General features: G+C 51.4%; 3 protein-coding genes across 3 annotated transcripts in view; 1 reads left to right on the top strand and 2 right to left on the bottom strand.

Annotated features, from left to right (window-relative positions):
- Positions 1-18,001, top strand: part of LOC125734192 (peripheral plasma membrane protein CASK-like) — an 85,815-nt gene that overhangs the window by 38,630 nt on the left and 29,184 nt on the right. Inside the window, 3 exon segments of the mRNA XM_049006105.1 lie at positions 7,151-7,256; positions 7,903-7,980; positions 8,766-8,838. Coding sequence (XP_048862062.1) covers positions 7,151-7,256; positions 7,903-7,980; positions 8,766-8,838 — 257 coding nt within the window.
- Positions 10,941-14,279, bottom strand: LOC125734240 (probable G-protein coupled receptor 82). The gene is made up of 2 exons (XM_049006108.1): positions 14,171-14,279; positions 10,941-13,470 (listed from the first exon to the last, which is right to left on the bottom strand). The coding sequence occupies exons 1-2, from the start codon at positions 14,185-14,187 to the stop codon at positions 12,312-12,314; spliced, it is 1,176 nt and encodes a 391-aa protein (XP_048862065.1). The 5' UTR covers positions 14,188-14,279; the 3' UTR covers positions 10,941-12,311.
- Positions 15,006-17,864, bottom strand: LOC125734256 (probable G-protein coupled receptor 34). Its single transcript, XM_049006109.1, has 3 exons — positions 17,742-17,864; positions 17,345-17,542; positions 15,006-16,882 (listed from the first exon to the last, which is right to left on the bottom strand). Exon 3 carries the CDS (start codon positions 16,746-16,748, stop codon positions 15,651-15,653), a length of 1,098 nt encoding a protein of 365 aa, XP_048862066.1. The 5' UTR covers positions 16,749-16,882; positions 17,345-17,542; positions 17,742-17,864; the 3' UTR covers positions 15,006-15,650.

Genomic DNA, 18,001 nt, shown 5'->3' with positions numbered 1-18,001 from the left:
CGTGGCGCCCCATTAAGGTGAGGGCTAAGTATAGCACAGGGTCAGCCAGCGCACTGCGCCCCATGAGGCTGAGGGCTAAGTGCAGCACAGGGTCAACCAGCGCACGGCGCCCCATGAGGCTGAGGGCTAAGTGCAGCACAGGGTCAGCCAGCGCACGGCGCCCCATGAGGCTGTGGGCTAAGTGCAGCACAGGGTCAGCCAGCGCACGGCGCCCCATGAGGCTGAGGGCTAAGTGCAGCACAGGGTCAGCCAGCGCACTGCGCCCCATGAAGGTGAGGGCTAAGTATAGCACAGGGTCAGCCAGTGCACTGCGCCCCATGAGGCTGAGGGCTAAGTGCAGCACAGGGTCAGCCAGCGCACTGTGCCCCATGAGGCTGAGGGCTAAGTGCAGCACAGGGTCAGCCAGCTCACTGCGCCCCATGAGGCTGAAGGCTAAGTGCAGCACAGGGTCAGCCAGCGTACTGTGCCCCATGAGGCTGAGGGCTAAGTGCAGCACAGGGTCAGCCAGCGTGCGGCGCCCCATGAGGCTGAGGGCTAAGTGCAGCACAGGGTCAGCCAGCGCGCGTCTTGCTTGAGTTCCCATGGACATGTGACTATTCTGCCAAGCCCAGGGTTCAAACCGGCAACCTTGCAATCACAGGCTTAGTGTGCTGAGTGTGAGTGGGGGGGGTGTAAATTGCATTCCGTATTATACGGGGCGATCCCATAATATAGGAGACGAGTGGTGTCTTTGTGTATCTTAAGGCCCCCAACTCTGCCAGCCTATTCATGCCCCCCCCCCTCCAGAATCAGGCTAAAATGGTGATATTGTGTATGTGTTAGAGAGGTATGTGTTTGTGTGTCTGAAATCTGAGGTCTCAGAGCTGCTGGTGTTGGCAGGGTTTACCGCCGCGTGCTGAAGTGGCGTGTGAGAGTCACATGGGTGGCGTTTGTACATGATGGAGCACCACACCTCGCCCACTGTCCCACAATTCACAGATTTAATTGTCCAAATGAAATTTTATATGAGAGAAAAAATGGTTTTAGTCCTTTGGCCACCTGCGGTAGCCCCCGTTAAAGCTTTCCGAATGAGCGGCGTCTTCTGTAAACCCTGGGAAGTGTGATCCGCAAGCGCAGATCGATGTGACACACCCCTGACACCAACACTCCCTCATGCGAATGATGTCCAGGCAGCCATCCATCCATCCATCCATCCATCCATTTTCCAAACCGCTTATCCTACTGGGTCGCGGGGGGTCCGGAGCCTATCCCGGAAGCAATGGGCACGAGGCAGGGAACAACCCAGGATGGGAGGCCAGCCCATCGCAGGGCACACTCACACACCATTCACTCACACATGCTCACTTACGGGCAATTTAGTAACTCCAATTAGCCTCAGCATGTTTTTGGACTGTGGGGGGAAACCGGAGTACCCGGAGGAAACCCCACGACGACATGGGGAGAACATGCAAACTCCACACACATGTAACCCAGGCGGAGACTCAAACCCGGGTCCCAGAGGTGTGAGGCAGCAGTGCTAACCACTGCACCACCATGCCGCCCCCTGCCAGGCAGCCAGTGTAGCTGTATTGGTTTCCTGCTCTTTTCTGGTCACTGTTTTGCTTGGGAACAGGTATCACACAAAAATTACACAAACGAGAGGGCTGGCAATAATGGAACTTACACACAACGGTAACGCTAATGCTAACGTTAATGATAACATTTAGCGTCCACCCCTGATTGACTGTCATCCTGCCTGTCGATTGGATCTCACTGGCCCCTCCCGCTGCCTCCGGTCGCCTCCTCTGAAGCCCCAAACTTCCCGGGATGGGGGTTCAGGCTGGCTTCCCAGTGGGGGGACACGGCCCCCCGTTAGTCTGCTTTTGCCTTGCAGCTGTCCTCCTCATTGCCTCCTCGAGCCCATAACTCATGTATCCCATAAATCATTTAGCCCCCGCTGCCGCTGCTGTCGCTGTGTTTCCGAGGAGAGTCTGGGGATGAGGCGGCAGGGGCAATGAGATGGCACACACCCATCCGCGCCTTATCGGCAAATAGTGAAGACAGAGGGGGTATTTGTTATCCCAGGGGTGTCCCTTTCTCCCTTACCTCTTCTTCACCCCCCCTTCTGAAGATGTGAGGACACAGGCTCCCTCTCTGGGTGAGATGCTAAGGCTCGTGTTCTTAAATGTTCAAAGCTAAAGTGGTTTCTGATCCTTTATTTCCCATAGTAACATAAGGCAGTGTTTCCCAACCCAGTCCTCAGTGACCCCCAGACAGTCCATATTTTTGTTCTCTCCCAGCTCCCAGCACATCCATGCCAGGTGTTTGGTGTTCTTCATTAGCTGGAAGCTGGGAGAGAGCAAAAATGTGGACCGTCTGGGGGTCCCCAAGGGCTGGGTTGGGAAACACTGACATTAGGCACGTAAGCGCATTTACCCGGCTTCCCTGCCTGGACGGCTGCCATTGCATCGAGCCGACTATGCTGTGAGGGAGGAGCTGAAAACATGCTGAAATCCTTATTTAAGAATTCGGAGCTCATCCGTCTGCTGTAGCCGGCAAATTCCGGAAGAAGCTTTGAAGCGTGCCTCGGTGTACTCAGGATTTCGAGGCGAGGATCTGGTAAACTTATCTTGCTAAGTGGAAGACACCCCACCCCCCTGACACAGCAACAAAAACCATAGCATAACAGAAGGGCCCAGACCAGCCCCCTAACTGGGGACAGTTTTATAGCTATTAATCAAGTGGGGTGAACACTGTGAAGTACCAGAATGCCTTTCTCCCTCGTGTGTGATCTTCTCGCCCTGTCTGTGGTCTCCCTCCCAGAGTTGTGCTCCTAAGCATGGCCTAGCCGCCTGCCGTTGCTATGGCAGCGCTCACCTTGTGGCCCGCCTCCTTTCTCGGGCTGTTGATCCGCTGTTGGTCGGCGATTTTTAGAGGGCTGTGCTGCTGACAGGCTCTTAGTCAGCTTATCTGCAGGACTGAGGCCTCTCTCTCCCTCATCCACTTACTGGACGGAGCAGTGCAAAGATGATTTATTGCCGCCAGTAGGGGGAGCCGTCTGATGTTTGGAATGGCCAGCAGGTGGGGTAGTGCTCACATAACCAGACACATAACCAGTCAGTTGGAGATTTAAGTCCTTTGATGAGTTCCACCAATAGGCAAGGTGTTCAACTAATATGCTAAGATATAAATTGCCTAAAAGTAACTGCGGAAAAGGTCAGATTGCTGTCTCTGCCGTGAACAGGTGAGTTGATTGGCTCCTCAGGAATGAGCACCAACATAGCCTATTACAGAACAGCATTACAGTCTTCAGTGCATGTCGTCGATTGGCTGTTTCACAATACAGCCAGCTAGTTTTACAGCATTCACTACACCCTCTTTAACAATAGCGAAGCTGCTTGGACAGTTTTGCGTATGTAGCAGTTTTGTGCAGCACGAGATGAACTTTAATCAAAAACGGCTCAGCAGCTCACAAGCTGGGCTCACAGCGATAAGGTTGTGCTCTCAAATTACCCCCATAAATCCTGAGTCTGTGTCCGTTATGCCTCAGAACCCGTCTTCTGTGGCTTTGCACTTTTCCTGCGGGGAGATGCTTAGATGCAGCTTCTTAGATTAGTTGGTGACGGCCACACCCTCAATTACCGACATTAAATGGGGGATTGAGTATGTAATGGGATGTAATGTTGTTTTGTTGTTTTCTTTTGAAGTCATGACCTGGAATGGCCTGCACCCCCTCTAAAAACTGGGGTGGGGGGGTGGTGAGGTTGTTGCTCAAAACATTGCAGCAGAACAAATGCCCTTTTGACTTGAGCACTGGAAACCAAGTTCCTCTAAGTCATGGTGGATTTTCGCTGTGTGCGGTTTCAATGGGGGGGGGGGCTTCCGCACAGCAAAATGTTCTGTACAGCGAGTATGACTGGGCAGTGCGGAATCACAGGGGCTAGCTGGGTTTCTTCTTTAAAAAAAAAAAACATTTCTAAGAATATTTTAATTTACTTTACCTTATGTTATCCAAATGAAAAACAAACATTTCAGTTTTGCAGTTAGTTCTTAGAGTATTATGCTCCCATTCTTTCTGTTCTAAAACGATTCAGTCACTTAAAGATGGCAGCCATAGGCCTGGCCTGTACACAGTCGCTCTGCGGGCTTTGCTATGGGATGGGATGGGATGGTGTGGGATTGGATGGGATGGCGTGGGATGGGATGAGACGGGATGGGATGGGATGGCGTGGAATGAGATGCCATGGGATGGGATGGGATGGCATGGGATGGCCAGTCCTCGTGGCCATGTGACACTGGCTCTTGTGAGTGGTGACTGAGCCTGGTGGTCCTCAGCTGTGCCTCAACATAAACATCCCTCTGACCACCCCAAACATGGAGGGTCCCTAGAGACCCCAAGCTCTCTGCCAGTGCCTCTCTGTCAGCCCCCTGGTGTGTCACACGCTGCACTGCTTAAGTGAATCTGTGCCGTGGGGGCGGGACTAAAGGGTACGCTGGGAAAGGCAAGGCACAGCTGTGGGTCTGACATCAGCAAGGATGATAAAGGCAGACGAGGGGCTTCCGTGAGAGCGTGGGGGGGGGGGGTGGTGGGGGGACAGGGAACCATGGCCCTTCTGCACTGGCTGAATATCAGCTTTCATGCTTACAGAAACCTTCCCTGCACCTCTGGCTTCACAGCCACCCTCTCGCTAGCCCCAGCCCTCACGCTGTTATGGGGACCTTCTGAATAAGTCAGATTGATCCCCTGATTAAGGCTGATAAAAACCCCCCTCTTATAAAATGTGGAATTTAAAAGAGGTGGGGCGTTGTGATGATGATGCTTGATGTAGTATCTCCTTCAGTGGCCGACAATAGCTTCTGCCAGATATGTCAATGTAAACCCCCCCAAGCAGTTGTGCTGTAGTACACCCCCTAGTGGTCAATGTGTAAAAAGCACCAAGTGTGATTCCCTGCTACGTGGGCCAGGCTGGGGCACTGAGCCTCTGCTACGTGGGCCAGGCTGGGGCACTGAGCCTCTGCTACGTGGGCCAGGCTGGGGCACTGAGCTTCTGCTACGCAGACCCGGCTGGGGCACTGAGCTGCTACGTGGGCCAGGCTGGGGCACTGAGCTTCTGCTACGCAGACCAGGCTGGGGCACTGAGCTGCTACGCGGGTCAGGCTGGGGCACTGAGCCTCTGCTACGCGGGCCAGGCTGAGGCACTGAGCTTCTGCTACGCGGCCCAGGCTGGGGCACTGAGCCTCTGCTACGCGGGCCAGGCTGGGGCACTGAGCTTCTGCTACGCGGACCAGACTGGGGCACTGAGCCTCTGCTACGCGGGCCAGGCTGGGGCACTGAGCTTCTGCTACGCGGGCCAGGCTGGGGCACTGAGCCTCTGCTACGCGGGCCAGGCTAGGGCACTGAGCTTCTGCTACGCGGGCCAGGCTGGGGCACTGAGCCTCTGCTACGCGGGTCAGGCTGGGGCACTGAGCTTCTGATACGCAAGCCAGGCTGGGGCACTGAGCCTCTGCTACGCGGGCCAGGCTAGGGCACTGAGCTTCTGCTACGCGGGCCAGGCTGGGGCACTGAGCCTCTGCTACGCGGGTCAGGCTGGGGCACTGAGCTTCTGATACGCAAGCCAGGCTGGGGCACTGAGCCTCTGCTACGCGGGTCAGGCTGGGGCACTGAGCTGCTACGCGGGCCAGGCTGGGGCACTGAGCCTCTGCTACGCGGGCCAGGCTGGGGCACTGAGCTTCTGCTACGCGGGCCAGGCTGGGGCACTGAGCCTCTGCTACGCGGGCCAGGCTGGGGCACTGAGCTTCTGCTACGCGGGCCAGGCTGGGGCACTGAGCCTCTGCTACGCGGGTCAGGCTGGGGCACTGAGCTTCTGATACGCAAGCCAGGCTGGGGCACTGAGCCTCTGCTACGCGGGTCAGGCTGGGGCACTGAGCTTCTGCTACGCGGGCCAGGCTGGGGCACTGAGCCTCTGCTACGCGGGTCAGGCTGGGGCACTGAGCTTCTGATACGCAAGCCAGGCTGGGGCACTGAGCCTCTGCTACGCGGGTCAGGCTGGGGCACTGAGCTGCTACGCGGGCCAGGCTGGGACACTGAGCCTCTGCTACGCGGGCCAGGCTGGGGCACTGAGCTTCTGCTACGCGGGCCAGGCTGGGGCACTGAGCCTCTGCTACGCGGGCCAGGCTAGGGCACTGAGCTTCTGCTACGCGGGTCAGGCTGGGGCACTGAGCTGCTACGCGGGCCAGGCTGAGGCACTGAGCCTCTGCTACACGGGCCAGGCTGAGGCACTGAGCTTCTGCTACATTACAGTCCTTAGTGTCATCAGTTGTTATGCAGTGTCAACTGCAGCTAGGTCACTGCAGTGAAGCATGTAAAATGTGTGAAAGGCAAACAGAAAAAAAGGTGTTAAAAATAAGCCGGAAATCAATTGGGTTTCTTAACTTTTTATACAGCCAAGGAAAAAGTTTTGTTTCACTATTTCTGTATTTATGGGTGTGTGAATAATATTTACTTTTTCAAACTGCATCTTGGTTCGTCCCTGTTTCTCATTAATGAAGGGCTTCTTTCTTGCTTCATGGGTCTTCAGTCCTGCCTGATAAAAACTCTCCTAGCAGTGCACTTCACACCTGCACTTAGTGTTTCCCATTCCTTCTGAAGGTCACTTGATCTCATCCTCCGATTCAGGGGAAATTGTCGTATAAGTTAACAGTCATCTCTGGCATCAGAATGCAGATTTGTTTAAAAATATAGAGTGGCCTCTTAATTTTTCCCACGGTTGTACATGCTGTTTAAGAAGTGAGTGACAATGAAAGGTGCCAATCATGTCGTATATCCATCCATCCATTTTCCAAACCGCTTATCCTACTGGGTCGCAGGGGGTCCGGAGCCTATCCCAGAAGCAATGGGCACGAGGCAGGGAACAACCCTGGATGGGGGGCCAGCCCATCGCAGTCATATCGTATAGTTGAGCTGAATATATAAAATGTCCTGTATGTATCTGATAGGGTACACTGAAGAGTGACATGAGAAATGGGGCAAAAGTCACCATTTAAATCATCTGATCAACAATGGAAGCTTATCAATCAGACTGACAGAAAGAACAATGGAGACTGTGAGATGTGGGGCCTCTTCGCTCTCAGACTGTTATAGCTTTTTCTGTTCTGTCCATTCCTTCCGCAGATCTGAAGAGGGAGGCCAGCATCTGTCACATGCTGAAGCACCCCCATATCGTGGAGCTGTTGGAGACCTACAGCTCCGATGGAATGCTCTATATGGTCTTCGAGTTGTAAGTAGCTCACCCTCTCCTTTGGGGGGGGGGGGGGGCAGGATGGTGGCCCCCACCAGAGGGGCCCACTGAACAGAGACGTTAAGACTATGGGTTGGGGACAGAGAAGATGCACTTTAAGGTAAGAGGGGGTTACAGGGGGGTTGGGGTTGCTGGAGCTGGGAGATGGATGCCCCCCATTTGGCTGAGGGTAGGGGGGCAGCTCCTTCCCATCAGAATTGTCAATGGGGGGGGGGGTTTCCTAGCAGAAGAACATGCTGACTGGCACTTTTATGGAAGCGCCCGTGGTCGTCTGGGCAGTCTTTGTGTAGCATCCTATACGGGGCCATTAGCGACCAACGGGACGAGGACTGACAGCCACGCTGGTTTTTAATGTCCGCCATGGGCGATGTGTGATGTTGGCGGTCACACGCTTTTCCTCTTGGGGGTTAGCCTCACCGATTCCTTTTAAAGGTTCTGCTGATCTCCATCCCAGCTCCAACAAGGAGCTCCATCTATCCTGGTCCCACAAATATCTCTAACTGAGTTCCTCACGCACCTGCACCCATGTTCACAGGCATTGTGACCCCACACACATGCAGACACATACCCCTGTAGTTCCCCGATCTCATCTCTCTCTCTCTCTCTCTCTCTCTCTCTCATTCAGCATGGACGGGGCGGACCTGTGTTTTGAGATCGTGAAGCGAGCGGATGCCGGCTTCGTCTACAGTGAAGCTGTAGCTAGGTCAGCCTGCCCTTCTCACCGGCTTCTTTCTGACCTCTGAGAGCTCTCTGAATAGCACCATGGTCGCCCGTCAGTCTGTGCGTGTCACGGCGGCTCAGCCAGGCGGTGTTCTGCCTTCCGGCCATGCAAAGCACCCAGCACTGCACAGGATACTTATTCTGGTCTGAGTGAAACCCACCCCCAGCCCCCCCGCCGCTACTGCCACACCAGGCTGCTAGCTATGGAGAAAGTATGTCTTCTGTACCTTAGCAGTCAGCAGTCAATACAGAGGGTGCTTTTTGAACAGTCCTCTTGTGGCGCCCTCTAAAGGGCCGGTGATGAAATCACACTTTGGTTCACTTTTTGCTCATGATTTGGAAATGCCTAGACCCCTGACCTTACATGTGCACTGCAAGAATGACTAAGCAAGTCTGGTGATCAAGCAAGACCTGAATGGAAGTGCTTCTCCCCCCACCAATCTTGAGATGGCCTATATTTTTGTATTTTTATCAAATGCATTTGAATTTTAATTTACCACGCCATTAACCGTTCTGTTATCTCTTCCTGAATCCCCCATACAATTAATTATCCCTCCTTGGTTTGAAACATTCAGGCCTCTGTATTGTGGATCCTTAAATCTGGGTTTTATAATGATGTGGGTCTTTGCCATTTAAGGTAATTGAAATTGAAGCTTTTATATTAAAGCTCTCAGGACTGATGTTAGTCAGCCGGGGGGGGGGAGGGGTCCCGGGGATCCCAGCCCGTAGACTCAGTCCGTTAACCCCAGCTCTGTCCCCCCCCCTCAGTCACTACATGCGGCAGATCCTGGAGGCTCTGCGCTATTGCCATGACAACAACGTCATCCACCGCGATGTGAAGGTAAGACCCCACCTGTACCGTCCCTCCCCGCTACTCAGTGGTCTTTGGGAGCCCCCCCATGCCCCCGGTGTGAACCTGGTGGCCGTTTGGGTCCTCCCCCCCAACCCCCATTGTGGACCTCAGACACAGAGGTACACACCCGGCTCCAGCCACAAGAACAAAATGCTGAAATTGAGATGTTATTTTGGGCGATACTATGTGATGGATTGCCAGCAGAGACCTGCTGTACTGCTAACAAAGGGTCTTCAATGTGAAATGAGAGTACGGCCATTCCTGGGATTTATCTATTAATCTGAGACTCCAGATTCTAGCAGAAAGTCTTCGGTACGGTTAGAGTTTCTATATGGGGCTGAGATACATTTTAGAACAGGAAAGGAAGACCACGGTCATAGCCTTCCTCTACTGTTAATACCAACATCATGCGGCAGTCTAATCTTAACCCAATCAGAAAAAGTTGGAAGGTTTTGCAAAGAGTGTTAATGGATTTGAAGTCCCAGAATTCTCCTTTAAGTATGGAAGCACTTCTGGGTGCTTGTAGCAGTGCAGTTGGTATCTGACATCCATTAGTGTGAATCACCTTCCCCTCGACGCTCATCCAGCATAGCCAGCCGTCTTGCTGCTTGCATTGAAGGTGGAATTGAAGGACCTGCTATCCATTTGGTGCTTTTACCACAAATAAGAAGTTGTGCTTCTGTTTAGGCCTCTTAACTGCCGTCTTAGATCACATTTCGAGAACTCCGCACGAACATGTCAGATGAAATTCAGCGTCAGACAATACTGTGCGGAAGTCTTACATCGGCAGACTGAAATGATGTGTAAATTTAAGTTTATGCTGGAGTTAAACTTAAGATATTACATCTGTGAAAGTGTGTCAGCTTAGTCATTTGGAAAGCTACCCCAAGTCACTGTAGAGTTTGTAGTCGACACCCAGTATACTCTCATGTTTGTTGAACTTGACCACTGGTGCAGCTGGACTGGCTATTCTCTACCTTATGAAGTTATTTAACTAATTAGGTTAATTACTTATGTTAGCTCGTGGTCAGATTTAACAAATATATGAAACAGCCAGGACTCTCTTCGGGAGAAGTTTGGGAACTGAAGCGGTGTTCATCGAGCCATCCAACTAGTGTTGTGTCATTTACATATATCCTAATGTGAAATTGTGTTTTGTTGAGTAAGTAGCAAAGATATATGCTACCTGCTTTCATCAAGGCTGTGATATAATTAACTGCCTGCAATTTGAACCTAGAACCTATTGCATATTCATTCGGAGCTCGTTCCTGTGGTATGTGAACACCTCTCGGCTTGTAAGTGTCTGTTTCACACCTCCCTGCCTCTCTTTTCTTGCTTGATCTTGGTGTGACACGAACACTGTTACGTTGCTGTTACACTCTGTGATGCTGTAATTGTATTGAGATATGAGCTGGACTACTTCCTCACAGCGATTTCCCTGTTTTTTTTTTTTTGTTTGTTTTTAATTATCGGAATTGCATCATAATTTATGCAGGTGTGCAATTTCTGTGGAAACCAGATGATTTTTCCTAGTGGGCCTGACCACTAACATAGCTCAGACTGCATCATCACTACCAAAGAGAAACAGAACAGGATGCAATAACCTGAACTTGATGCTCATGTCAAGTGTGTTTTAGCACTAAAACATTCTGGGGTGTGACCTGGTGAGCACAGAGACTGCTGAGGACACAGTGACTGCTGGGGACACAGAGACTGTTCTATCCTGTGCTATGTGGTGATCCTGCTGTATTGCCCGTCAGTGTGACTTGTGGCAGCAGAGACCTCACTCTGCCAGCGATGGGATTTGAACCCAGAACTTTCTAATCTCAGTCTTACCATCCTGTGTCCTCAGTTCACTTTGAGGCACTCAAAGTGGGGGATATCAAGGGATTGGATATTGCACATTCGCAACATTTGTACAGAATAACATTCTTGTGAGTGTTTACAAAGTTCATGGTTAGATATTGCACTAAGCAGGTTCTGTAATTTAGCTGAAGTGGGGTTTTTCAGTGTGCAGTAATTAATACAAGCCCTGAACTTGTATATATGAGAACTAGGAACAAAATGGTGCTGCATGGTGAGGTTGAAGCTGAGAGCAAGCAGCTTCTCTATTGGGGGTGGAAACTTCTCATAAGTATCTGCCTTTGCAGGAAGGCTGACGGGGCCAAAGATCGCATCCTCGCTCCCCAGGCCTGCGTATCACCCACTTCTGCATATCTGCATATCTGCACTTGAATCTAATCTTGCACACACACAGGACAGATCTGATCTTATTGCTGTGATCAATTCGAGCCGCCACCTTAGACGGTGCCACCGTGTGACGTTTCCTTAAAGGTGCAGCTCTGAGCAGGTGCGCAGCACGGCACCGTGCTTGGTCCGCTGGAGCTCTTAGTCAGGCTATGGAGTTACGGTGGCCACCAACCTGTCAGAGTAAACAGCAACATGCACAGAAGGGTGGCTAAAAATGATTTACACAATGCTTTATTAGTATTTAGTTTGAGTACAAGACAGTCTTACAACAAATGAAACATATTTTGGTACAATTAAGGGGCGGCAACAGTGGTTAGCACTGTTGCCTCACACCTCTGGGACCCGGGTTCAAGTCTCCGCCTGGGTCACATGTGTGTGGAGTTTGTATATTCTCCCCATGTCGTCGTGGGGTTTCCTCCGGGTACTCCGGTTTCCCCCCACAGTCCAAAAACATGCTGAGGCTAATTGGAGTTGCTAAATTGCCCATAGGTGTGCATGCATGAGTGAATGGTGTATGAATGTTTCCTGCGATGGGCTGGCCCGCCATCCTGGGTTGTTCCCTGCCTCGTGCCCATTGCTTCCGGGATAGGCTCCGGGTCCCCCGCGACCCAGTAGGATAAGCGGTTTGAAAAATGGATGGATGGATGGTACGATTAAATATAATCACCCTCTCCTGTGCTGTCCTCGGATACAGTGCACTCTTGTGGTCCACCTTACACATATCTATAAATTAAGACGCAGTTTGTTCATTACACCCCTGAACACGATGCTCAGCTTCTGAACCGCAGTTGGAAACTGGAGTTTATGTGGTTTTATGTTTTATGGGATTAATGTTTTTCCTGAAATGGTAAATGCCTCCAGAATTGTGACAGAACACCTGAGGAGTTTGTGAACCATACAACAAGGACCTGAAATGAGAACAGGCAGCTGGAAGAGGAATGAGCATGAGGTGAGGAGAGTGGGACAGCTCACATCCTCTAAAAGAGAACTGTGCGTTGCCACGGAGATGTCGTGGATCTTCCATGAAAATAAGGAAGCGTTCATTTCCACACATCAACAAATGCAAGCTAATGCAGAATGCTGCTTTGTTGAACAGGTCACCATGAGTGAATTTTTTTTTCATTTTAAATATGAAGAGCTACATGGTCTTACAGTTGCTAGGAGCACATTCAGAATTATGAATAAAAAATGCTGGATGAAATAGGCAAAGTTTAGACCATTGGACTTTCTTGTGTCATGGCTTGAACGCACTGATTATCCCGTCCACAGCTTCTGTTTTGGGCGACAGATGGAAAAGACTGAATGGCTGGCAGGGGGACCTGCGAGGTGACGCTGGTGTTTAACATGCCCATGGCGTACTTGCGGAAGGTCTTGTCCAACAGGAAGTAGATGATGGGGTCGATGCTGCACCTCAGGACCGCCAGGCAGGTGAGGAGGTTCTTCACCTCCACCAGCCAGGACAGCGAGTGGCAGCCGTCGGTCACCAGCTGGGCTGCTTGCCGGACCTGGTTGATGAACACGGCCTTAAATATGTGGTGCGGCAGCAGGCAGACCGTGAGCACGAACTGGATCACGACGATGTTGCGCAGGACTCTGGCGTAGACCTGGTGCTTCTCCAAGATGACCGTGTTCCTTCGGGACCTGATGAAGTACCGGGACACGGCACTGTAGGAGGCCAGTACCAACAGGAAGCAAATGTAGAAGAAGACTAAAGCCACGACTGCTGCGCCCCGGGAGCCGCCCCCGCCCACCTCCACGGGCAGGCTGTAGCAGACCTGTGTCCTGTCCAAAGCCGTGGCCTCCTGGACGGAGTAATATATGACCACGGGGAGCACGGCGGCAATCACAACGGTCCACGTGACCACGCAGGAGACCTTGGCGAAACTCGCCTGCCGTAGCCTGTGGAAGAACGATGGCGGTAAGACGCTGGTACAGGTGCTGGACCGACCGCCGAGGTCGTGCTGCAGCAGCAGAGCGCAGCGGCTTAGGCCGATCCAGGTCAACGTGAACATGCCCACATAGATGTTGATGTGCAGCACTGGTGTCACCAGGCCTATGGCCAGTCTGCAGGCCGGGTCGCTGACCCGCCAGCTGGCTCCCGCCGCAAAGTAGGCCGCCTGGAAGGGCATGGTGAGGCAGAGCAGCAGGTTGGAGACACCCAGACTGATCAGATAGATGTGTGTGGAGCTCTTGGTGTGGATCATCTTGGTGAAGATCCAGAGGGACCAGGCGTTACCCGTCAGTCCCATCAGGAGCATGAAGGTATACAGTACGGGCAGGACCAGGCGTGTGGCTGGAGATGTACACAGGCAGGATCCATCAGCTGCCGGGAAGCAGTCCTCTCTGTGCTTAGAGCCGTTCTCCACCGACCTGTCAGGTTGGTACAGAGAAGCGTGCAGGGCCATCATGGACGAGCACAGGAACAGCAGCAGTGTCTGATTGTGCTCGACGCACGTGAAGGCATTTTCCCTAGAGAGGATAATACTTTGTCTCCTAAAAATCTCATATGCAATATGCTTTATGCAAATTCAAATTCTGCCTGAGTCATTTTCAATATATTTAAATATATTTTTTTTAAATGAAATGCTTAATTTTTCCCAGTGATATTTGATTACTGCGACTGCAGCATTGCTACACAAGCGAGTCCGAAACAATATGAGGTAAAACCATTTCCATTAGTAACAATGTATCCGAAAGCGATCGTGTTCAGTCAGCCACCTACGGGGCTTTTCCCTGACCGTGTTCTCGTAATTTCCCTGGGTGTTTCTTTATTTTTTCAGGCATTGAGAAAATTAACGATGAATTTTTTCAGAAAGTTGAGTACATCTTCCTTTTCCCTCCTCATCATCATAAGAAAGGGAAGATGCTGTTCTCTCGCCACTCTTTTTCACGTTGCCACAAACTCAAATAGATCAACAACTCGCGTTCCGGTCGTCAGACGCCACTAAAGGATGCATTCAGCTCCACTTGGTGTAGCTAATAATAGCAGGTATAATTGTATATGAGACAGTGGCCCAGACCAACGCTGTTAGGTTATTTAAGGTTTTTAGGTTTGTTAGTTGATACTCACCACTGTGCTGAAGTCATGGTCACTTTTGTGCTCTTCGGATATCAGCAGGACCACAGGACTGGGCACAGAAGGATCCTTACAGTGGGATCAACTGAGGCTCTGTCTCCTGATTGCCTGTATGCATGAACATTAACCCCGCCCCCAGCTCCCAGGCCCCCACCCACTATGACTTTTTTTCAGGTCCAAAGGTCAGCAGACATTTTTTTTTTTTATTTTGCATCGTGGTCTTATTGTGCCCCCTTGTGGCTAAATGCAAACATTGCAGCAGGGAGCTGCTGGTATCTTGTAGTTAAAGTCTTCTCAGACTGATTTCCTGTAATAACACTTCTCAGATAGGCTTTTCAGGATATCCGTTATTTTTTTTTGTTTGTCTGAGTGGTCTTTGAAACCTGCTACCTGTTGCTACAAAGATTACAGAGCCTGCTATAGTGTGTAAGGCAGAATTATCTGACCTGGACTCTCTTGTTTATGGCTATTAATATCGATAAGATCTATAGACAGAAATACAAACGCCCCAAGCTCATCACTCTGCCCTTTACCTAAAAATACCACTGCATTTTCAGTATGAACTATTGCCTGCATTTCTGTTTTCGGATATCATGTGCTGCACTGATAGGAAAGCTGAACTGTATGCAGTGAAATTGCATCCATTTGTGGTGCCTGGTACGTGTGTCTAAATTCAGATTGATTTGAAAAGAAGGACTGGATAATGTATTACTTTGAGTTTTATAGACTTCTTTAAAATCCCAGTAATTCTTTTCATTATAAAAAAATTAAATATTGTGGCGCCGGGTGGACTGAGGCGTCGTGGGAGCAGAGAGACACGGAGACTCGCTGACCGGTTAAATCACGCTCTTTATTAGCAGCCCGGAAAAGGACTACAACAAGCACCCAAGGAGCATAGAACCAACCACACAGATGGTAAACACAGGGTTCTTAGATGCCAAACTGCAAGATGTACGAGCTAAATGCATGTGAGGATCGCTCCGGGTACACACAAGACACGGGGCAGTAAGGAAATGCAGCCGTTAACATTAAGAACAACAACAAACAATTGCACGCAGGGCATGCTGGGCCCCCACCCTCAGTTCTGATGCGAGTCCCAGGGGTCCACTGGCAGCCGCCGGTGCGGGGCCTCCGATAGCGGGCAGCTCGCTCCCCGCGGTGTCGTGCCTAGCTGCTGGGCGGTGCTGGCATGTCAGATTCCCGCGGGCGCTGACCCTCCTTCTGTGCCTTAAGGGGACCCAGAACAGCTTCCAGGGGGTCCATGCCCAGCGACTCCCAGAGCCAGGCTCCCTCTCCGGGGATACCCAGCGCAAGGGGCTGCTGGAGGCTTCCGGCAGTGCAGCCTCCTCCTGGCCCCGGCCCTTCTTACTACCCCACTTAGGACCCTGGAGTTGTGGGGCAGACAGGTACTGCCACGGGGCCTCCTGCTCGCACAATGTTCAGGCAGTGCCCCCTACAGGACACTCGAGGGAAGTCAGCACTGGTAAGAATTTGGGGAGGCCTTGCAGCGTTGTGTGATGAGAAGACTGATGCTGTTCCGTGGGGTGCTGGACACCTGCGGCAGCGAGGCCCTGCGCAGCTCTGTGGATGAGCTGTTACCACTAATCTCCTGCACCTGGAAGAAGTTGCCGAGCATCCGCATGGTGGCCTTGCGGACCGAGGCAGAGAGCAGGAAGTACATGACGGGGTCCAGACAGCTGTTAAAGGTGGAGAGGAGCAGCACTACCTCGTTAGTCTTGTCCATGATGCTCTTCACGTGACAGGAAGATTCGGTGATCTGCGAATGGATGTAGAAGATCCGGAACACGTGGTAGGGGCAGAAGCAGATGGTGAACAGGAAGAGCACAAAGAATGATTTCTTGGCCGTCCTGTTGTACTTAATGGCATTGGGAAGATCGGGCTTCTTTTTGGAAGCTTCCAGCAGTTTCATGGCGATCTTCCCGTAGGAGATGACGAGCAGAAGGAATATCAACCAGAAGATTACCACCATAACAAGGTTGAAGTAGGCCTTGCCTTTCGCATGCCTCCTGTGTTTGTATTGGAAGCATTTTTCTTTCTCCTCGTTGCCCTCGGAGAGCACGATCATCGGGATGATGGCAGTGATGGACAGGGTCCAGATGGTGCCGCAGACCAAGGTGCTCCAGCAGCTGCTGAGGAGGCGCCGGCTGCTGCCCCGATGGATCTTGATGTAGCGGTCCACGCTGATGAAGCCCAGGAGAGTGATGCTGATGTACATGTTCATGTAGAAAACATTCCCCACCACCTTGCACATTACGGGGCCCAGGGCCCAGTGGTTTCCGATGCTGTGGTAGACCACACGGAAAGGCAGGCAAGCCACCAGTAGGAGGTCGGCCATGGCGATGTTGATGAGGAACACGCGCACCGAGTTCTTCTTGCCATGGACAAAGATGAACACCCAGAGGGCGAGGGCGTTTCCCAGCAAGCCGAAGACAAAGAAGATGGAGTAGAAGATGGCCAGAGGCAGCCTGAGCGTGGAGTCTTCGACGCAGGAGTCTGTGCCGTTCGCTATGGAATAACTTTGCGTGTAGGTGCTCATGGTGGGCGCACTCATGGTCAGCAGCTTGGGATCGACTGCCGCTCTTGTTGTTCTCTGCTCTTCAGAAGGCACGTCGTTCCTGAGAGTTTGAGTTTTCCGCTTGAGGTCCAAATAGGCACAAAAAATTCTGCCGTTTTTCAGACGTTCCCCTGGAGATGAGGCAGATTGTGACATTCAGCTACAGCACTGGGCTTCTCACAGCTTCAGAATTCATCATGCAGAACTACACACTCTGGTTCTAAAACTGTGCTGCACTTCCTACCGGTCGCTCCCCGGAAGCTCAGCCTAACAGCACCAGCAGTCAAATGGACTCTCTGTCAGCTGTTTGCTTGTGATGCAGTATCTGTCTCTCCTGCATGTCACTTTGCATAAAAGCTTCAGCTAAATAAATACATGCAAGTATAAAATGACTGTCGATCACATGAAAAGGTATTTCCTGCACTAAATTATTTCCTGTCACAAAATTCTTGTTGCTGGCACCAGAAGCTTCATCTGCATGCATTATTATTCCTTCTCCTGTTAATATGGTTTTACCAGTATGAGCGAAACGAATTTGGTAACTTTTCATCTGTCACTTCAAGATTCACCCCACGGCGACCACCACAACTTACCCTTTGCATCTTGCTTGTGAGAATTTCTGAGTTTGCTGTTCCCAGCCCCTTCAGTGCTGCTTCTGTAATTAAATCATCAAACCCACAGCAGCAGGAGCATTGGGCGGCTCCGTTCTGCTCTCCTGTCGTGCTGTGGCTTCTCGCGCTGCCTGCACTGCTCTGCACGCAGGACTCCTGCCCAAAGACCTCCTCTTTCCTCTGTGCATATATGGGCAGATTGACAGCAAAAAAAAAAACATACAGATGAATAAGAAAGAAGCAGAAGTAAGAGAAGTTAGCGAACGCGCTGGCAGACTTGGCAGCAGATCCCCTTTTCGCCGCAGGAAAACCCTACAGAAGCGTGTAGCTGTGGGTTTCAAACACATAAATAGCTCTGTGAAGCTCTTGGGAGGCTCACCAGCTGTATGGAAGTGGTGACACGATAAAGCGAAAGCCTTGTGGACTGAAGCATACTGTTCTGTCATGGTTTTGGGCTCTTGGTTCTGGCAGCCGCCTGATATACATCATTGCAATTACGAGTCAGGACTGGTTGGGGAATGTTGAGGAAGTTGACAAACTGTTTTTGTCAGTTCCTGCGAAATTCCCTTTGTTGGGCTTATCAGTGATTGATGGATGACCAGTGGTTAGAAGAATGAAATAATGTTCCCAAAAATTGCA

Source organism: Brienomyrus brachyistius, chromosome 1, assembly GCF_023856365.1.
Source record: "Brienomyrus brachyistius isolate T26 chromosome 1, BBRACH_0.4, whole genome shotgun sequence".
Lineage (NCBI taxonomy): Eukaryota > Metazoa > Chordata > Actinopteri > Osteoglossiformes > Mormyridae > Brienomyrus > Brienomyrus brachyistius.
Note: the sequence above shows the minus strand (reverse complement) of the source record. Positions and strands in the feature narration are given on the sequence as shown.